Source organism: Colius striatus, chromosome 4 (genome assembly GCF_028858725.1).
Source record: "Colius striatus isolate bColStr4 chromosome 4, bColStr4.1.hap1, whole genome shotgun sequence".
NCBI classification, from domain to species: Eukaryota; Metazoa; Chordata; class Aves; order Coliiformes; family Coliidae; genus Colius; species Colius striatus.
In genome coordinates, this window is record NC_084762.1 from 83970336 (window position 1) to 83992952 (window position 22617).

The following is a 22617-nucleotide window of genomic DNA, read 5'->3' on the forward strand; positions in this document are numbered from 1 at the left end:
ATTTTGCCTAAGAACATGCTGAAATAAGATGAGAGGGGGAAACATGCATTGCTACTAAATAGGGCAGTTAAAGTGGTGAGCATTAAGCACTATAGAGCTTAGAGTAACTTTCTGGATAGCCTAGTTTTCTACTGGGAAGCTCTGTAGTTGAGACACGTCAACTAGCAGACTGGGATTGTATAAATTCATATGTATAAATTCATTACTTAGCAACATAAATGAAAATAAAAATGGTTAGCAAGATCTTAAAGAACTATTATGGCCTTGAATTGTGATATGATCTGTCAATGCAGACCACTCACCCCTTGCAGAGCTCAGCTGGTTCTACACCTGCACTAAAATCCATGCCAGCAGGTCTGTTCGCTAAAGCATTCATTACTGTCTAACATTAAAGAAGAGTTTTTCTTGACAGTTACAATTTCTTAAGTGATTTATGAGATTCCATGAGGAGTCGAGGCTTTGCTCTAATTCCAAAATGCTTGCTTTTCTTTCTCAGTGTGCAAAGCAGCCAAAGCTGACCTAGCATTCCTGGTGGATGGGTCATGGAGTATTGGAGATGACAATTTCAATAAAATAATCAGCTTTCTCTATAGCACTGTTGGAGCTTTGGATAAGATTGGTCCTGATGGAACACAGGTAACCAACATGTAGAAAAATGGAGGGCACCTGGATTAAACAGAGTGTTTTAGATTAACAACAGAAGTGAAATGAATCAAAAAGTATTTCACATCATTTCACTGTTCTTCTGAAGATATAAAGTGCTGTAGGACAGCTTTTTTTTTTTCACTATCTTCTTTTATGCACATTGCATGATGAAATTCATTATAGGAATTTTGCTAGCATGAAGGTGAAGTACCATTTCAGTCTCCTCTAAATCATTCCAATGATATTTAAGTTGTGTTATAGTATAATATTATTTTTGGTATTGGTACTTGCTGTGGTGTTGTCTGTTTGTAAATAAGCTGAAAGTGACATTGATAAGGAAAATTAAAGGTTTATTAATTTAAAATGACAGACTCTACAGAATCTACAGTGCTTGAAATAAAATATAGTATTTACAGTGATTATTGTAGTTATGTATTTGTTTAGAGGGATGCTTGAACCTGTTCCAGAAAAAATTACAAATATATTACAATTTTGAGTGTTATCTATATAATACACAGTTTGGGATAGCATTGAAAATTATTTTAAACTTGTCTAAACCCTGAAGAATGCTCAGTTTTACTGTTTGTTACTGTACAGTTATTTTCCCAGAATATAGTCCATGGGGCTACAGAAACTTATGTACAAACTTAAGCATAGGAATAACTCCTTCAGGGAAACCACTAATAGAATCCAAAGTTCAATATATGTTTTACAAGTTGTAGGAGTTTAGTGTAGAGTATTGATCTGGACTCATGTAGCATGACATTTGGGAGAGGCAGAATGTATTCTTGCATCTTGCTATTACTTGCTTCAGTATTACTGCCTAACTTATGTGAAGCTATTAATTTGTGGAGGGTGAATGAAGTTCTTGCAGTTCTGTGTATGAGTAACTGTACATGTGTGAGCAGCTGTAACTAGGATTTTGCTTTTGAGCTTGATCGAGAGTGCTTCTGCCAAAATAGGTATTACTTTTCTTATCCTGTTTGCTGCAAAATGAAACCAGAAAGTGTTAGATGGTTGCCAAGGCTGTAAAATTAAGAAGCTTTCACTAAATAAAGTTTAAAGGGGAAAAAAAATGTGGTTTCAATTTAAGGAGAAGTCCTTGTTTTAAAAGTGCTGAATCACTTTTTGCTTATACACTGAGTGATGCTTCAGTAATGAACACATCTTCTGTGTGCACAGGTGGCAATAATTCAGTTCAGTGATGATCCCAGAACAGAATTTAAATTGAATGCATACAAAACTAAAGAGACTCTTCTTGAAGCTATTCAGAGAATATCCTACAAAGGAGGAAACACAAAAACAGGTGAGAAAGGTCATGATTATGATGCAGATTTTCTCCCTGCAGTATTTCTTTCCTATTTGCAAGTGGATTAATCTATCAGGGCAAAACCAGTAAGAACATGGTAGCTGCACGCTGGAGGTAAAAGGCTGGGCTTTGAAGTTAAGAAGTCTTTGCAATCTGCAGTTCACATCCTTCTACCCCCTACTGCTGAGTATTAACCCCTCTGACCAGCAGTGATGTCGAGGATTGCTGAGGGAGGAAAAGAGGCAGCCAGGCAGAAGTGAATGATTTTGACGATTGTGGAATGGGGAGTAATATAAAATCAGTTTTGCAAGTGTAAAAATGGGATGGGAGAGAAGATAGGAGGGAGTTACAGAGCATGTAGAAAATAGTGGGCAGAGTGGAGAGTCTGTTTGCTTATAATTCAGGACAGTTAAGCCTCAGTGGTAAGTTCAAGACTGGGCTGGGGAAGGATATGTGCTCACTGGATATAGTTACATTGTAATTAATCCCTTAAGATAGTTATCTGATGTGAAGAAATTAAATATGAATGATAAAAGGGTTAAAATATGTTTTATTTGGAAAACATATGTTTTATTATTCTCAGATTGCACAAAAATTTCTTGGAGCTGTTGCATTGCATCCAGTCTCAGTAGTATCAAAATAACACCTTTTCCATTTACCAAGAAGCTGCTACAAAGGCACTTTCACTTGTTGCCTGGACTGTACTGTACAGTCCAATATGGGAAGGTTTTGTTACCTCTGACCTGCACTGAATACCCTTTCCCACACATGATCATGCCATGCTATTGATCTTTACCTTCTGCATTGGAAATACAAATGTCTGAAGCCATCAAATTTTCAAAGGTTGGGGTCAGAATTAAACTTTTCTAAATTTCTATTTTAATAAACACAGAATGGATTAATTTACAGACTGCTTGAGATCCAAGAGATTTCTCTTTTTTTCATCAATGTCTAACATATGAGAAGCCAGTAGGAACTGGATCCTATGTCACAGTGAAAATGTGATGTCAATTTTGTCTGTTTCAGGCAAAGCCATTAAACATGCAAGAGAAGTCTTGTTTACTGGAGAGGCAGGCATGAGAAGGGGCATTCCAAAGGTTTTGGTTGTCATTACTGATGGGCGATCACAGGATGATGTGAACAAAGTCTCCAGAGAAATGCAACTAGATGGTAAAATGAGTAGTTTTAATTATAACTATGTAAGTGTGGGCATGAGATGAGGATTATTTTTGCTCCAGGAAGACTTTCAAGTTTCAAAACAGATGACATTCCCAAGGAACGGGATATCAGTAGGATAGGGTTAGATTCTGGGTTTTTTTTCATGATTAATGCTATTACTTTTTGTTGGCACTGCTAAAATCATAGATTAACAGAATGGTATGAGTTGGAAGGAACCTTTAGAGATCATCTAATCCAACTCACTATCATGTAGTAATCAATGGAATTACTCCCATGATGAAGAGATTAGGAGACCTGATTCTGGGAGTCTGACTGTCATCCATGAAGTGTAGTCTCGTTACAAACAAACTGGACTGTCATGTCCTTTGAAAATTCTTCTATGTTTTTTCGCACTAGTTTTGATCTGCCTCATGTTGCACTAATTACCTTTAGGAAGTTTTTTAAACCTAACGATTTGAAAGCATTAAACACCACACAGTGTTGTGAGTCTAAGCATATGTTGTAGTTAGTTACTTGTAGAAATGTCTGATGCTAAGGTTTGGGTCAAACCACAAAGGGCACAGTGGGCCATGTGGAACAAAATGAAAGAATGGGGTAAAAGCAATGTCATCCTTTCAGTGAGAGGAAGTCTAGAAGAGATTGCATTAGTGTTTGTTTTATTTGTCTTTAGACTGTGGCAACTATGAAGTTACCAGCATATATATTACTGATTCCTGAAACCCAGTGCAATCACTGAGCTTCACTACCTGCTTGTATTATTACTAGGTGCAATACTAGTGCAGTGCCTTCATAAATAAAATCACAACACAAAATAGTAATGATAACAGCAAAAACTCATTTTAAGTAGCAATTTCTATGATAATTAAGAAAAAAACACATAGGTTCAACTGTCAGGTAAGTCTTGCAGTTGCCTAATTAACCATTAGAGGCAATGATCTTGAGAAGTGACTGACTGCAGATACGTCAGAGCAGGTACTGACCAGTGTCTATGACAGAGACTGGCACAAAGAGGTGCTTGGCTTGGATGAGATGTCAAGATATTGTTACATAACTCAAAGTTTTGTTACGATAAAAGCTGTGTGGAAGATGATAAATGACCCTGAACCTCATTCAAACTTAAAGAAAATGCTGCTTGACCGGAGTAAATCAGACTGAGCCATGCAAAGACAATATGTCCATTAACAGTATTCAGCCTGATGGAGGCAGGTGTTTTCTTTATCGTCTGTGGAAAAGAAAACACTAAAAAACTTCTAGTGACTCTGCTGCTCCTCAGCCATAGAGGATACAATTTCCAATTCATTTAAATCTTTGAAGTCAGACTGAAATTTTGAAACCCATTTGTGCAGAATATATACAACAGGTCCAGCCCATGGAGTTAAGTAGCTGATGAAATGAGAATGAATTTATTTCAGTGCTCAGTCATGAGGCAGCAGTGGCTTGAAAACTCTGATTAATATATGGCATAGAACAAAATCTGTAAATGACCTAGAGGAAAGTAAGTTCTGTGCTTTGTATTAATGAAACACTTGATACACTCTCATCTTTGTGTGCATTACAATATTTCATTAAATTAGGAAAGCATTTAAACATATGCTAGAACTTTCAACTACTGAATAGTCTTCTGTGTCTTCAAGAAAACACTGAAACATTAACTTTAATTAACTGATTAAGCATGAATAGCCAAGAAAAATGTCTCATAGAGAAAGGATTACCTTTATTTTAGATTTCTTGCATGAGTTTTTTCTTGTTATAGGGTAAAAATAAATTTTCCAACATTGTATTTAATCAGGAGAGGAGCCAGTGTAAATACGGTTGTGTTCACGTTCTGTTTCCCTTTTCCAATGAATGACTGAAGAATGAAGAGTGTTCTTTCTTCTTTTACAGGTTTCAGCTTTTTTGCTATTGGAGTAGCTGATGCTGACTATTCAGAGCTAGTTAATATTGGCAGCAAGCCCAGTGAGAGACATGTCTTCTTTGTGGATGACTTTGATGCCTTTACAAAGATTGAAGATGAGCTGATCACTTTTGTCTGTGAAACGGCATCAGCAAGTTAGCCATTTTGACTTATACTTGCTTCTAAAATAATAAGTGCTAACTACTGGGAATTTTGTAACTGTTGTTTCTCTTTTACAAGTTACTCTTGAGATGTTAAACGTAATTTAGTACAGGTATTATAACACTAATATTATTTCCATAAAAGAATAAGGAAATGAAGGTGTTTTGATATCAGGATAATTAATGGTGGTTTAGTATAAATCCAGAATACATACATTGGTTGTCAAAAATTTATTTCAGATTTGAACCATTGTTAATGGTTCAGGATTTAGTAAAAAAATGTTTTGTTTTCTAGAGTGCTTTAGCCATCTTTAAGAGTAGAGTTAGCTGTATTTATTATCACACAATTCACATGGTTAATTTATTAATGGAGAGCTAATCATTAATGTTAGTGTTGCCAGAGAAAGTAGAAGAGTTGTAGCATAAAACATGCCCAAACCCTTTGAAATCTGTGGTAATGCCATTTATGAAAATGGAAGACATTCTGGCAGAAAACCTAATGGTTAGATGTGACTAATTCACATGCTTTTAAGTGTGTACCTTCAATATATTTTGTTATATATTTAATCCAGGAAGTAGGTACTGTGTAGCTGATATTAATCATTTGTGATTGAGTCCTTGTCCATGCGACTGTGAGATGTCATATCTGGTGAACACAAATATCTTACTTGTGTACTATGAATTCTTTGATTTTATCCACAAACTCTACTTTCAGTGGTAGAGCTTTGAAGGCTGAGAATACTCAACAGTAGCATTTATTAGTCACTTGTTCTTGTATTCTGAAAGGGGTCTCCATATATGAGTATCCTGGGGTTTCATATTTGACATTTGCATCTAGACTTGTTGATTCCCAGGGCACCTTTCCTGAGAAAGGTTGGTGTGCTTTCTTCTCTGCCAGAAGTAAAATATAAAACAGATTTAAAGGTATTTTAAACAGGTGCACACATCCTAAGGACTGCAGGCAATGAAGGTCTCTGTTGCTCATGAAAGCTATTGTGAAGTCTGAAAAGGTACAAAGAATGTCAGCTAAAGTATTTGAGCTTGAGCAGCAGTTAGGCTGGAGAAGCTCATAGAGAACTAGAGAGCACCTGGTTAAAACCCAGTATAAGGCATACATTTTTATGCAGCAGCCAGTGAATGTGTTGCCATAAGAGCTTGTGAAAGCAGCTTAATGGAAGGATTACACAAATTCTTAGACATCAGGTCCATAAAAGGATGCATGGGACACATAGGGACATACTCTTTCATGTCTTTGCTGCAACACTCACAAGGAGCATCAATGGGATGGAGTAGAAACGGTCAGATTTGGATGCTGTTCCTAAACAGCATCTGCTTTTGCTGTTCTTGGGGATAGAGTGCTGGGCTGGCTGGATCATTGTTCTGACCCAGTGGGATGTCTCTTGTATCATTAATATGTATCTTTCCTTCTTTTCCAGCCTGCCCATTGGTAGTTAAAGATGGCAACAATTTTGCAGGTACAGTATTTTTGTGTTCATTTCTGTTCCTAATTTATGGAATCATTTTCATTACCTGGTTCACAATATTAGTTAATAAATTTCTCTTTATGCTAACAGCTGTTAAACAGATGGTGATATGAAACTTTGATGCACCTGACTTTGTCCTTTTTTTTTGTTGTTCCTGTAATGTGGCATAAATTTAAATTAACAGAATGTATATTTCAATGCCTTCCAGGATTCAAAATGATGGAAATGTTTGGTTTGGTTGAAAAGGAGTTTTCAGCTGTGGAAGGGGTTTCAATGGAACCTGGTACATTTAATGTTTACCCATGTTACAGACTGCACAAGGATGCTCTGGTATCCCAGCCTACCAAGTAGGTATAAACATAGAAATATTCATAAACCACATGAAGATAATTGTCCAGTGAAGGCAATTTTTCATCTTAGGGACCAATATTTTCATGGTAGAATAGTAGAGACATTACTGTATATCTACATTATGCTAAGGACTAGTAAGATTGTTTTGGTGTCCCAAGTCCTCAATCAATTTCATTCAACAGTAAAAGGTGTGGGTAAAAGCAGACAAGCCCACTGGCTATTTTGAGTTTCCCATGTGAGCCAATTTATGACTTGGGCCAGTTTAGCACATAGCAATTTTATGCAGGTGTATCTCTGGGCAAATATATAGTGCGTATATGTAGTACGTTGGGAAAGGTGCCTCTGGAATGTGTTTTGAAGTCTGGTTGAGTGCAGAGTGTCTTTGAGGCAGCAGTCAGAATGAGAACCTGCTTTAGCTATGCTCAGTCATTTTATTTCAGTCTATGTCTGTTCATTGATTGCAAAGAAAGATTATCTCTTTATGCTAAAATGAGTCTTGTTGATCACCATCTGGTACCTTCCTGTGAGGCAGGACGTTGCTCAGTCGTGAGGGCTGTGTCCTGGGAAAAGATATGGTGGAGGCAATGAAGAAACCTCCCATTGAACTTTCACAGTCATTCCTCAAAGATGAAATGATGGAAACACTCCATTTCTTCTGTAAAGACTGTATATGCTGTGTTTGCTTCCTCTCAGTCCAATCTCCCACTTTGTATTAAGGGGCATCACAGGAAAGCAGTGTCCCTGCTGAATTAAACACGGGAAGATGTAACAAAGTATTCCTTAGCTGAGATAAATTAGAAAGAAAAACCGATGGGAAATTACTTTCAGTTTATATTAGATGTCATCTTAGTATTTTTATGTGATTATCCTGTTGTGTCCCAGTTGGAGTTGTACTTCTTGGAGCTCTTCCACATTCTCTGAGTTTAGTTTCCTCCTGAGTCTAGATCATCTAGAATTTCTAGGGATTAGCGTTTCTCATTTCTTTTTCCCTTTCTGCTTCTTTCTAATTGGATCTGCTGCATTTCTGTGCTCATCTCTAACTGCAACCCCAGCCTAATCTTACTGCTTGATTAGGCTTCCTTTCATGGTTCAGAGAATACCTTTCTCTTGATGATCTACAGGTATGTCAGATTAATAACATTTGATTTTGCCACCTCACTTGTGCACCAAATGTCAATAATATTATTCTTCTTTTTGAGTTCTAAATTTCCAACCTTGTGTTTCCCCCCAGCTTGCTTATTGTGCTTTCTTTCATTTATGCTTTGTACAATGGGCATGCCATGAGGCTTTGTTCTGCCTGTTGAGTTCCTGTTTTCTTTTCTCAACATGATATGTGCACTGTAACATCATGTAACATCATGTTCAATCATCAACAGACCACTGTGCAGAATATATTGACTGTGTCACATATGCCAGCATGATTCATAGATCTATATCTCACATAGGCCAGAAACACTTTAAAAGGAAAGGATAATGTTTGGGGAAAATACGTTAACTAAATAACTTTTTCAAAATTCTTTCAGATTCCTTTTCTAAGCTTTTAAGGAATCAAGCTAATTAACACTTTCAAAATACAGTTATTTGGGTTTGTTTTCACTTTGTGATTTGGCAAGAAAAGATTAAATTAAATTGGAAGTAATAACTATTAAATTTTAGGAAATAAAATAACACTATTTTGTAACATATCTCTATTCTGCAAAAGTAATGGAGCAGATTGTATTTCTGTAATTGTGATCTGACTTCACTTTCTGACATGTTGATTTTGCCATGTATAAAAGACATTCCCTATAATTTATAAAGCTTCCTATAACAACCTCTGTCATTCCTAATTTCTAGCCATTAGTGATTGTTTAATGATGAAGGGATATGTCAATTGAGATTGGTCTTCCAAGTAACTTCTGCTTTAATTGTCTGTTAAACCAGACAATAGAAAAGGTCTTGTGAGTGGACACTGTTTTTTAAAAGCTTTTAATATAATTATTTTCATCCTTATTTCAAACTGATCTCAGATTTGATCTTTGAATTTTAAAAAACCAATATATAATTGAAGATAATTTTGTAAATTTCAAGGAAAAAGATAAGTTCTTTTTTCTTCATAAGTATTTTTTCAGTAGTTATCAAGTTGAGTAGATTTTGCACACACTTATTGATATTACCTGTCAGTCTTGATTTCCAAGGAAATATACAGAGTAATAAAAAGTTAAGTGAACATCTGATGAGTAAATCACCAGAGTTAATCTTTGTTTCAGTTCACAAAAGATATTGTTTCTCTTACAGGTATTTGCATCCTGAAGGTCTCCCTTCTGATTATACCATTACATTTCTCTTTCGTATTCTACCCGACACACCTCAGGAACCGTTTGCTCTTTGGGAGATTTTAAATGAAGCATATGAACCTCTGGTTGGAGTTATTTTAGATAGTATGTATTTTGTATTTTCTCAGTCATTTTTTTTTTCTTCAACTGTATGAACAATTCATTATGTGTCTAGCTATATTATTGCTAGTGTTTTAATCTGCTGCCAGAACAATTACCTGAACCTGGAAGGTGCTAGTCTCCAATGGATGTTTTTAAAAGTTAATTTAACTGGATTTTATTTGGAGTTTATAGTAAATTTTCTGCTCTAAACTGAAAGCAATGATACTGAAATCCAAAGAACTCTCCTAGATGTAAATTGATGTAAAGGAACTATCCTTTGCTTTCAAAATTTCCACTACTCTGAATCTGGTTGTAGGAGGATCTATCTTGATGTATTCCAGTAGTACTGACCATACAGTCAATGTGGAGGCAATGCAGTCTGGTGGATAGCTGGCTTAGAGCTAGAGACATAGACTCTTGATGACTTTTAATTTTACTTGATTCGACATCCACCATTGTAAAACAGGAACTGTAATTTAGAAGATTTCCACATTTATTCTTTCTAAAAAGATGTAGATTCTATGATGACTGTTCTTTATAGCTGCCAATTTAAAAAGAGATGTATCAGTACTTATCTTTTTATCCTTCCTCTGCTTTATTTTTTAGGTATGTCACTTTGAAATAGATAGGAATTACACATTTAGCTAGCTTGAAGATCCATGCCAGCCTTTTCTTGTCCAAGTGTCTCAGAGACCTAGTGGGAGTGTAGGATCTGGTAGATATGAATGAAGTAGACATTTCATTCTGAGCTGTTGACACTTCATCATGAGCTGTTGACTCATCCTTCCTGTCAAACCAGGAAAGCATTACTCTTAATGTAACTTCTTCCTTCTGGTTCAGTGTATCACTTAGGAACGTGTTTCACTAAGATTTAGTCATCCTTGTTAAACATAAAATGAACTCTTTCAAATAATGTATCAAGCCTATTCTCTAACACAGAGCCCTTATTTTTATTCTCTCACAGATGGTGGTAAAACTCTGACTTTCTTTAACTATGATTACAAAGGAGATTTTCAAACTGTGACTTTCGAAGGTCCTGAAATAAGGAAGATATTTTATGGGAGTTTTCATAAGGTTAGTAATGGTAATAGGAAAAGAAACCAAAACAAAAAGGCACTCTGAATAAAGATTTAAGAGTTTTTCATGTTTTGAAATGTTCTTTCCTGTGGCTAGCTGCTCCCAAAAGAAATGTATTTTGCATATTCAGAATAATCTACCAAACTATATTAAGTCTTTTTCCAGCATTGAATTAACATTAAACAAATAATTTGGGTTTTTTTAAGAAGCTGATGTGATCAGTTTTAATCTCATGCTTTTTGTCTGTATTTTAGAGTTGATTAAAAACACTTGCCTTCGAAAGTAAATCAGAAATACATTGAGTTTGCCTTTTAAGGTTTGACTGGAAGTGCCACTCAAAATTAAAAAAAAAAAAAGCCCAACAACAACAAAAAAAGAATCCTTCTTTCAACCAAAGTTGTTATTTTTAAACATATTTTAAAGGCAATGCCACGTCAAATTTCTCTTGGCAATTAGACTCCTTGTAACAATCTTTCCAAAAGGAGATGTGATAGTGCTGGGATTGTAGCACATGTTTGTTGTGAAAGGTGTGTTTTTTTCTTCACTTTTCTACCCACTGTTTGTGTTTTTCCTAAATAAAAAAAGGGATAATATTTACAATGTTTGACTTTTTGATATGTCCTTTTTAATCAATGTAGCGAGAAAAGGAAGGTAGATCAAAGCTGGGATCTAATTCTGACTCTTAAAGTTGTGTTTGAAGGACTGTTTGAGGTTTTAGAAAATTCTTCTCTTAAGAATTTTTGTGCATTTTGAATGAAGATCCATGTTATACATGTGTTTGAAAGGTAAAGGAGACCAAACTGATAGCAACTTTTCAGTTATTTAGTTCTATCTGAGCTCAGAGTGAAACAGTTTCCTTTGTGGCATTCTTTCACCCTGGGTTCTAATCTCCGCATAATGTACTTGTATAGAGAACATACTGCATTTCTACAAGCTCCTCATCTGGTCTTCTCCAAAATTTGTTCTTTCCTTTACTTAACTGTGAGTTTGCTCATGATAAGACAATTGTGTCTGGGATTGTTTTCTTTGCTGGCAATGTCTGCTGCATCAGTGGTGGACAACAGAGTCAAGGCAGAAGAAAGTGACTTTGTTGATTTGCTGTGGTTTTCTGTACTGTTTGATGTTGTTTTATTTTTTTCAGTGTAAAAACTTCAGTATGAAAGGTTTTGCTGTGTAATACATAATTTACAGGCCAAATTTTACTACTTAATTTTGGCTTTTGCAAGCAGCTATAAAGAATGTATTGGTGCAAACCAGTGCTATATAGCATGATCATACAAGGCCCAGAGATTTTTACTGACCACATAAATCAAGGGTTCTTTGGGATCTGAGTGGTATATAAGCATTGTGTAGGTTTATTTTTTTTTTTGGTCAGGGATAAATTAATTTCTTTCTGAATAAATTGCATAAAGTGCCAATTTGTATGCAGTTGTTCCATAAGCAGAAAAATATGCTAAATTCATTAAACAGATTAGAATCATAGAATAATTTGGGTTGGAAAGGACCTCTAGAGGTCAACTAGATTATTTGCTATGGATTATCTCTGAGTTTTTCAAACAAACGTGGAGTTAGGAGCTCACTTCAAAAAATGCTTTGCTTTTCTGGGAAACTAATGTATCCTATGTGCTCTTCAGTATATTAAAGCATATTTTATTTTGTTTAGCTGCATGTTGTTATCAGTAAGACTACGGCCAAAATAATTATTGACTGCAAGCAAGTGGGTGAGAAGACCATAAATGCAGCAGGGAATATTAGTTCTGATGGCATAGAAGTACTGGGGAGAATGGTCAGATCCAGAGGACCAAGAGACAACTCTGCACCGGTGAGTAGAACGAGAAGAATTTTTAAATCATTTAAAATATCCTAAAAGCCAATGTCTGTGATCTTTGCAGTTAGTTTGAAACTGAAGCAGAGAGAACATGTATTTGAAAAAGTAGAGTTCAAGCATTTCAGGAGTTCTATAAAAGCCTGCAATAGTTCTCAACTTGAACAAAATACATGTTTTATTAATTTAATAAATGACATTACTAGATCACTATTACTCGGGTGTTACTCTCAAAAACACATATGTGAACGCAGTTGGTACATTCAGATATGTCTGCTATCCCAAACTTTATTACATAGAGTAATACAGTAACTCCTTTGCCTGGAATAGTTTAAACTTTGGTTTGAGTGATGATTATTCCTCATGTTGCTCATTCCCTCTTACTCTTTGACCCCAAGCTCACTATCTGTTCATTAAACAGCTGAACAGTCTCCCTAAAGTGTATCTAGTTCTTTTATAACATAAAATGTTATGAATGTGAAAGATTGTCCCCAGAATTAAGTACTCTTCCTCTAAGATCATTCTCCTAGAAGCAGTAATTGACTGTTCTGTTTGCATAGGAACTTATGGGAATTTTCAGTTTTGCTTCATATGTTATTAAGAAGGTTTATTTGAGTTTCTCTGGTAGATTTAGTTGTTGAAGAAGAATTGGCAGTCTAGTGATGATCTTGGAAAGACATCTTTGCTGTACAGTACTGTTTGCTAATTTTCTTTGAACTTTCTTGATCCTGGAATGAGGATAGCAGAGGCTGTGAACCTTGAACTCAAGGCTTGATTTGAATAGGGGTGAGATTTCAAAAACGTATTTACTTGCTTATATGGAATTACTCTTCTTTAGTGAAAAAAAATTTCTCAGAATATATCTCTCTGTACAAAAAGAGCCTTTAGGCCTCAGACTTAGCAGTAATAATTATATGAAGCCTGTAAAGGCAATTACACAGAGAAACCTTTGTAGTCACATTCTGATAGAAACAGAAAAAGGCAGACTTAGGAAATCTTGGAATTAGAGAAAGCTTTGTAAAGAAATGAAAAGAAATTATGTCTTTTGTTAGAACCCAGGAATCTATAAAAGATAAGTCAGACTGCCCACTCACTGAAAAATTTGGTTTTGTTCAAATGAACTGTAGAACTGATGTAAGACTACAAATGTGTTGCTGAAGATAAAAATTCTTCACTCCATTGTATTGGTGAGCTACTTTCAAGTATTACCATACATACCAAATTGAAAACAGGTCAAGAAAGCACCCAAACACCATTTTTAAAGTCTTCATTCATTATAATTTTATTCATATTGAGTTGAACCTGTGTGAATAAGACAGTAATGAGTTGGGTTCTCCCTCTCCAAAAATCAGAGGACATGAAAGAAGGCTTGTAGGGACAGGATGGAGGTTCTTCTCACAGCAGGTCAGTACATCAGTTCAGGTCCTTACTGTAGAGTTTTATGGGTGCTAAATATTTATATAGATTGTTTGGAAGCCTAAACATATGAATGAAAGGGGAATATTGGTTGTTAACAACTCTGGAGCAGGAAATCTCTGATCTGAAAGTCACTGGCAGCTGATAGACTGTAAGGTAAAAGCAATTAATAGGCCGTAAGGTATGACTTACACCCTTGTGCTTCATTAGGTATCACTTCTGCCGCTGTTGGAAGGAGAATACTGGGATTTGTTCCATTCTAGTATCCTCAACAGTTTTGAGAGGCATGCACACAACAAAAATGGTTTTTTGTAAAACATTTTTGAAATAATTGTGAACTGGTACAAAAATTGGAGTTTAATAGTTTTGAAGTTTTTTTCTCATCAGCTCTATTTTAATGAAATATTTTAATCTTCCTTTTAGAGATGCTTATTACAGACAGGCAGTTATTTTGGAACAGGATTATGGATATTTTGTTCTGACTGTATTCACAACGAAGAGTTGAACATTGTTGGGATATTTTAGTGTGCTTTTTGAGGGAGTAGGGGGATGGGGGTTATGGTGGGGTGTTTTTTTGTTTGTCTTTTTAATAGCTGAATCCAGTGCAATAACCTGTATTTTGCAAAACGTTTCCATTTTAAGGGAATACAGTTATATCAGAGTTTCTTTCCCGTTGATACATATGGTATGTAACAGTTCAATGAACAGGCAGAAACAGAGATAGACAAAAAGAGGATAGGTCAAACGTGCTTAGCCCTTTTAGTATCCCTTAATGGTGAGGTGGGTCTGGATAAGACACTTTGGCCAGCTAGAGCAACGAAACCTGACCGTGACACGAAGCAACTAATATTCTTGATTCCTTCAGTGGGATTTAATGAACAGCCCAGCTTTAAATTCACAAACTTTCTCTCTATTAGTGTTTCCTTTTCTTTTAATTGTAACATTTTTCACTCTGTATATCTGTACTTTTTAAAAAACCCTAATGTGTGATGTGGTCTGGTCTTGAGAAGTCTTTGTAGAACTGTAGCCTGATCAGATGAGGATGGGCAGACTTTTCCATCTTACTGGTTCTACTTGCAGGGGTGGAAACTTAGAAAGCAAAATCACTGTGAATACAGAGAATTATGAATAAATGTTTAACAGTAGCAAAGAAAGCTTTGTTTAGTTATTTAGCTTGAGTCAGAGCAGCCCACGTAATATTTTCCAATAAGAGTACTGAGTCATTCAACATTTGGATGATGAATACAGCAATTTGAAGAATGTCTGTCTGTTCTTTATTTTACACCAACATGTGTAATCACTGTGGTTCTCTATATTCTTTAATCCAGAGAAAATGAATGCATATGTCCGCCTATGTAGGACTATGTAAGTTTAGCCAATACTGTCAACCTTCTGCTGTTCAAGATAGCATAATAGCTTGGGATGGACCGTGTTATGGAAAAAGTGTCAATAGTACTTGCTTCTGAACCTAAACTGCTTTATGCACAGCCATCTCAGGTCTTTCTGCACTCCTTTTCTGGGTTGTTTTCATTGCTTAAGGGTAGTATCACAGAAACACCCAGTATTGTTCTAAGTCCCAGAGCAGAATGTTCATGTGCTCAAGCTAATGAGACCTCCTGGAATTAGTAACTTTGGGATGTGTAGCGAAGAGTGATCTGAGTTGCTCCCCATGGAGTCAGCTTGTATTTGACAGCCAGGGACACAGACTTGTTGGACATAGAACAGAATATTCCAGAGCCAAACCAAGGGTCTGAAAGCTGCCTTCGTGCTTCTCTTCAGGTGTAAGGTGTTTGGCATGGAGCTAGCTCTCGTGGGTCTGCATCTGTACTACAACATATTCCTAACCCACCTAATCTCCTGGCATATAAGAAAAATTTCTATGAATATAAAATATGATAGATGGTTTTAAGAAAAAAATGACATGAAACTAAAGGTGCACGTATGTAGTGAATTTTAATAGCTTTAGAAGCAATGCAGTTGTAAGAAAGTCTTTACATTCATCCTTCTGTTCTGGTGTTAAAATAATGCCAGTAAAAAAAGTAATGGGAGCAAAACCAAAGACAGTGCCATCTGTAGCAGTTTCTAACATTTTTTAACATGTGGGGTTAATTTAATTGGATGTTCTATTCCATTGCCCTCTCTATTCAGTATGCACATAAATGAGGCATGGAAAAATAATAGAAATAGTAAGAGAAGAACGTTTAATCTCTCTAGACCTCTTTGTTCAGTTCAAAGCTGTAAAAGAAACAACTGAGTCCTACTTAGTATATTGTTTCTGAGTACCTATCAGCCATTATTTTTTACCAAAATATGCGTTCTTGTAGATTACAGTTGTGTCCAAACCATGTTTCCAGACCTAATGGAAATTCTCCTTTCTGCTCAATGCTGTCATGTGTTCTGCAAGCTTTTCATCATCTTTCAGCTTTGTTGTCTAGGGATAATATGGATAAATGAGGACATATTCTGAAGTAAAATAAAATCAGAGATCATGATAAATATCTTTTGTGATTGAACACTAGTGCAAGTTAAAATCTATAGGAGACCTTGTCCCAGATAAAATCTGAGCACTGTGCCAGTGCGTTAAGAGAAATTACTCAGTTTTGAGAATCTGAGCTCTTTTGCCTGTCTCTTGATACCTCCTTTGCTAGAAAAAAAGTGTTGGGATGTATCATTGGACAAAATCAGGAATTTAATCAAAGAAGTGAGGATAATCCAACAAATACCTTTTAATCTTAAACAACTCTCTCAATCTGTGTAATGAGTGATAGTTCAGACAAGTTGGTTAGGACACAAGCCTTTTACCATTTAAGTTAGTGTGTTTGTGGCTAGCTTCTCTAGCTGGCAGCCTTTCCTCTGTCTGAGTGCTTGAATTTAAGGTAGCTTTTCTTGCTGATGACTATTTTGCACTGATCTTAAAACTAACAGTTGTCTTCTACCTCACCTTTTGAAACAGTTGCAGTTACAGATGTTTGACATTGTTTGTGCTACCTCATGGGCCAATCGAGACAAATGCTGTGAGCTCCCTGGCTTGGTAAGAAACCTCTTTCAATAACTGTAGAACTTACTTTTTACCTTCCCCTCTACTGAGACAAATATTTCGATGGAAATGGATGGTTAAGAATTTTCAAAAAAGCCTAAGCCTGGTTGGATTACTTGTCCTGTTGAAAGTCAGTGTAATGTATGTTTCTAAATCAAATGGGTGCTTTTCAGGCTTCCATACAGTACTGTATCCTAGATTCATAAAATTCTTAACTTCTCAATCCAAGTTTTGGACATCATTCTCTTCCTATCTTGATCTGTCCTTAGAGAGATGAGGAAAATTGCCCTGCCCTTCCTCATGCTTGTTCCTGTTCAGAAGCTAACAAGGGTCCTCTTGGACCTCCTGGACCACCGGTAAGGTTTTATTCAGCTTTGTAGTCAACTGTACTAAATAGCTCACTGACCGACTTTATTCCAAGACATACAAATATACTACAATTGCATAAATAATAAGGTTAAGTTAGGAGTTTAAGTACTGGCAAAGAGGTAAAATAACATTCAATTTATAGTAGAGATGCCAAGTAAAGTGCTGTAAAAACTCCTCTTGTGGTAAGTCAGTCAAATTTTTAATGGTTTAATCTAGACCTGGAGCAGCTGGCCTTGAACCCTGTTACCTCTGTGTAGTGTTAGTAGATATGGCATACTTTGTGCCCTTTGGTTTCAGTTTTTTGATCACCTGCTATCTGTCTACTCTAGCAGACATGTGTTAAATGGAGCTTGGAGTTTAGACTTCTGAAATGCTCAATTTACAGCGTGCTTATGAATTAAAGGTATGGGATGTGACAATGTCTCTTGTGTGATAAAAGATGAAAGAAAGCTTTCCTGTCTTAAAAGCTCTGCCTAAGATCTACAATATTTATTGAAAAGCAGAACTTAAAGTGCTGATTCTTCCGAGAGCTCCTAGAGGCAGAGAGATACCCAAACATTTTGAAAGGGAAAGAAGAATTAACTGTCTTTGGTGAAAGTCAAACAGAAGTTTTTCCTAGCTTGCCAGAGAATGATGAAAATACACCCTCTCACCACTTTTACCTGTACTTTGTGGTGATGCTTTGCTGGCACTCGCACAAGTGTTTGTTGTGTAAATGTTAAGTAAGTGTATATCTAAGTTCCTTGTGTAACCAGAGGAAATAATCTCTTCTAGGAGACAATTATTTAACTTTCCTTCCATTCCATGTAGTATCTTAGAAAGATGAGGTAAATCTCTATTCTGTTTACTGGCCTGTGGAAGAACTGAGAAGATGGATCAGACCAGACAGATGAGATATAGATCACTAAAGTGAATTCTGTCTCATAGCCCAAGGCTGATTTTTAGCAGTTTAAAAAAGTTGTAGGCTCTGTTTGCTATGGTCTGTTATTGGTTTGGTTTAATAAGAATCCTAACTGGGATGTTTGTAGAATGGTCATGTGTTTTTCTTTTACAACTAGATTAATAACTCTGGCACATTAGAGCTGCTTACTAAATTAACTTGATGAGATCCTCTTGTGAACAAGTTTCAACTGTGTGTTTCTCTGCTCATACTGTGTCGTGGACACTCCAAAAGCATGTTTTGAGGAGAAACAGCCAGTGAAGAATGCAAAGAGAAATAAGTTGCTGAAAACTGTTCATAGTAGATGTGATGCACATTCAACAAGAGAATTAACTTTGACACAAAACACTCATGTACTAGATCCTAGCAGACATTTAACTTAGTAACAACTTGGAAGTTAGTCTTTCTGCAAGAAAGACTGTACCAGGCTCTGGTACAAAAGAACTCAGGAGAAAAGTCACTGAAGAGACATATCTTGAACAAATTAAAATTATTCTGTTCTCCTCTCTGCATGTAGGCTATAAATCAAGTACAGACTGAGATTTCAGTTTCTGTATATAGATGTCAAATTTGTCCTCTGTGAAAAAGACAATGGGATAAGTCACACAAAAATGCAACTGAAACAGAAACTGGGTACTTTGACCACATTTCACGGTGAAATGACAAAGGTTTAAAAATTCTTTGGAAGGATGGATGTTGCTACAGCTCAAAAAATACAGATCAGGAATTGCCAAAGTTTAACCCAGTGTAAAATTATGTACTTGTATTTATTACATTTAGGATTGACAATATTTTCAGTAGCACAGTGCCGTGCAAAAAGAGGCTTAAAATCAAGCAGAAAAATCACTCCCTAGGCATAGTATGTGATTCTGGAACTCAGCCTCTTCTGAGTGATACTTTTTCTGCTAGACAGTTAGATGGTATAGCTCTGAAAAGAAGTAAGAGGCTTAAGAAAAAGCAGAGCAAAAGAATAAACTCAGCATTCATCTCTGCGCCAACCAAAAGTCAGAAAGTCACATGTGCTGTGTCTAGTCAGTACTGCTCCAAGTCGTTAAACTGTCATGTGACTTTCGTCTAAGCCAAGGATTTTTCTGTGTAAGGGAACAGGATTCTACCATGTAGCCAGTTTTAGACATTAAACTAAAATACTCCCCCCCAAAAAAGGATTCCGTTTGTTTGGGATAGTTTCTCTGGAAATATTTCTTTTTTAAGCTCTTTTAGGAAGTGGGTCATTTGGATAAGACAAAGTGTCATTTAGAGTCAGGATTATCTGGCACATTTCAGTATGGGATAATGTTTTTATATCTTGATCTTTGCCAGAATTTGATCCTGCTGTCTAAAGTGCCCCATACAAAGTAAAAGTAAGATATTGCAAAATCCCTCGTGCTTGCCTTCTGAAGTGAATGTTGCAGAACTGGAGAAGGTGAGGAAGGAGAAAAACAACATTGGAAGACCAGAGAAGTGTAATTGCAATGAAAAGTTTTCAGTGCTTTACAGATTTTAGCTGTTATAAAGAAATAAGGATGTGTCTTCATAACCGTTGATCAAGGACAGTTTCTAGGGGAAAGCACTGACTCTTAAGAAATTATTTGAACTAAGAAAAAAAGGCATAACAGGAATGCTTGGCTAGATGTAGAAGCCAAAGAAATTAAAAAATTGAAATTAGTCGTGCAGGCTTAGTAGTGCTGGGGAATATCCACCAAAAGAAATGTATTAGCAAAATGGAGAAGGCTCTTGTGCTGTCTTCAAATTAGTGCTTTGCTGGAACCTGTGCTTTTACCACGCAAGGTTATTGGGTTTAAAACATGGGTAAGTATACCAAACTCAGTGTGAAACCTAAAGGATTTGATTTCACAACTCATCATCAGGCTATTTTAAAATAGATATCATTACTCAGGAAAAAAGTGATCTGTTTCTGAGAACAAAATCAGAGAAAACTGTCATTTTGCTTGTGTTAAAAAGTTGCAGTTATTTTGCTGAGCATTTGCACAGGAATTTTTAATCTGAGAGAGAGGTTGGAGAAAGCGCAGAGAGAAGCTACTGGGCTGGAATGCAGAAATGTGAAGACTTGGAATATGGGAACTGGCAACTGGAACATGGTTCTGTGTAGAGTTTGGGATGAGATTTTAGGGCCAGAGCTGACGTGATGGAATGGGTCTTGGCCATAGAGGTGTGGGAAGGAAGCGAGAAGACTGAAGGTGCTGGGAAAACTAGTAGAAAATTGCTTTGTGATCACACATATGAAGACTGTGTCCTGGTACCTTCATTGAAGAACAAGAGTACTCTGGTACTTTCAAATGCTTTTGTTACTTGCATTCCTATTGGAAGTCTCTTAGATACTACATATGCATTTAATCTGTTGGGCATATTTTCTCTTTTTATGTCTTTAATGTAATGGCTGTTATTTTTATAAGTACTTCTTGTTGTAGCCTCTAAAGCAAACCATTCTGTTGTATTGTCTAATTGTATTGAAGTCCTTTTTGAGTACAAAGGACAGAATCTCTGTAAAGCTTGTATCCTAAGAGATGAAGCAATATATTCAAGTGGAGTAAGAGGGAAATTGATCTGAAGAAAGTGGAAAAGAAAAAAAAAATCTTTATTTGTGCTGTCCTAGAGGACAGAGCACATCCAACATGTATATACAAAACACGTTCATGGCAGCCATCCATAGATATATATCTCAGATGATACTAATAAAAAAAGGCAACAATTGGTTAATAAATGATTAACAGATGTAGGCACCGCTGAAGAGAGCAAAAAGGAGAAAAGTGGGCAAAAGGGTATTTTACCTAGCTCTAAATTAAACCACGGTAAGTCTAGTAGATCTTGGAGTAGTCCTGGTTGAAAGAATATTCCCAAGTCACTGGCAACTCAGTCTTTAACAATGTGGTGATCTTGGGGAGAACGGACAGATAGCTAGAAGGTTTCAGCAACTGGAGGGAGCCGATGAGCACATGTATACATTTCTATCCCTCTGGTAGCTTTCAGTGTTATTTTGATGCTTACATCGTGTGCATTCTTGGCTCAAAAAAGTATTCACATCTGTGTTTAAATCTGGTTTTCTGTATGGCCACACTTACGTATGTTCTCACTTTAATTATTGCAGTGGAAGGATATGGACAGGATATTCACTGATTCAACAACAAGAGAAAAAAAAAACCCTCTTTGGGTTCTCTGGATTTCATTTTTATTTGAGAGTTTTGGTTTTCAGCAAGTCCTGTTCTTGTGCTTCACAGGGTGGTCCAGGTATCAGAGGTGCCAAAGGTCATCGTGGTGACCCGGGTCCAAAGGTACTTTGTACAGCACTTTACAGTTGACAGATGCACAGGTTCTTGGTTTATCTCTGCTGCTTGTAAACCTTGAAATGAATTCCAGATTGTCTCAGATGTTGCCGAGCAAAAAGGATAGTGAACTGCCATTGGCATTTGATGTGTCTCTTTTCATAACAATTGCTCGTCCTTTTTGCTCCTTGATAAAAGATATAAAGTTCAGAATGCTGCTGTTACAGCATATTTTTTTTTCTGATTCATAAAGGAACCAGGCAGTTTTAAATTGAACTTAAACTGCTTAATCAAATGCTAACCCATATTTCAAATATTTTTGAGTCTATTGGTATTCAATTCTTCAAACAGAAGCTGGTTTGTGCATATGATAAGAGTTTAACTTATGTCCTGTGCTACTTTAGGGACCAGATGGACCTCGAGGTGAAATTGGTGTTCCTGGACCACAAGGACCTCCAGGACCCCAAGGACCCAGTGGACTTTCTATTCAAGGACTTCCAGTGAGACTTAATAAAATCAACAGATTTCTTTCTTGCGATGTTTTGTACAGCACATATCTTAAACTAGACTGAAAATGCCTTTTGGTGTCCTGATTGGAATCTGAATTTCAATATTTGAGGTGAAATCACAGATTTGGGTTTAACCTATAGAGGATGTGGGTTCACTGCCAAGATTCATGCTTGTATTTGGATCTGAATTCTTAGTTAGCTGGAGGGATTTGACCCCAAGGTGAATGTGTCCAAGGTACTGGCATCCAAACCTGGAGGCAAGTGAAAAAAAAGTTGTGGGAGTGGCAACATGGCCCCAAACCAAAATGTTACCATTTTATCTTTTGATTGTTGTGGAATTGCTCATCGTGGACCAGTCTTGACTTGAAACGTGTACTTGAGCAAGAGCACCGTAGTCACTGCCAAAATTAAGTAATAGTATTCACCACACTTTCAGAGTCTATCATCACAAGAGATGATTATGGCTGGAGTTTGCAACGTTGTTGTGAAATAAGTCTCAGAACTTCATCATAAAGACATATTGGCAGAATAATGAACTAGTAGCATGTATTGTTTCATATATGTCTCTGGTGGATGGACACACACAAGCCTTGAAAGGTGGTAGTTACATATCTTTTTTAGCTAGATTTTTTTTCAGAATTTACTATACTTTTATATGCTTTTTTCTTTTTACCCCATCTGTCTGATACTACTGTACAATACAATGAAGTGTGTTACCAAAAA

The 22617-nt window shown here is 36.3% G+C and overlaps 1 protein-coding gene across 1 annotated transcript in view; it reads left to right on the forward strand.

Moving 5' to 3' along the window:
* COL14A1 (collagen type XIV alpha 1 chain) overlaps positions 1–22617 on the forward strand; it is a 122425-nt gene that overhangs the window by 73734 nt on the left and 26074 nt on the right. Inside the window, exons 26-38 of the mRNA XM_061995897.1 lie at positions 497–636; positions 1828–1951; positions 2981–3124; positions 5018–5182; positions 6625–6663; positions 6881–7019; positions 9301–9443; positions 10405–10514; positions 12181–12339; positions 16712–16789; positions 17065–17151; positions 21341–21394; positions 21790–21885. Coding sequence (XP_061851881.1) covers positions 497–636; positions 1828–1951; positions 2981–3124; positions 5018–5182; positions 6625–6663; positions 6881–7019; positions 9301–9443; positions 10405–10514; positions 12181–12339; positions 16712–16789; positions 17065–17151; positions 21341–21394; positions 21790–21885 — 1478 coding nt within the window. The remainder of the gene's footprint in view (positions 1–496; positions 637–1827; positions 1952–2980; positions 3125–5017; positions 5183–6624; positions 6664–6880; positions 7020–9300; positions 9444–10404; positions 10515–12180; positions 12340–16711; positions 16790–17064; positions 17152–21340; positions 21395–21789; positions 21886–22617) is intronic.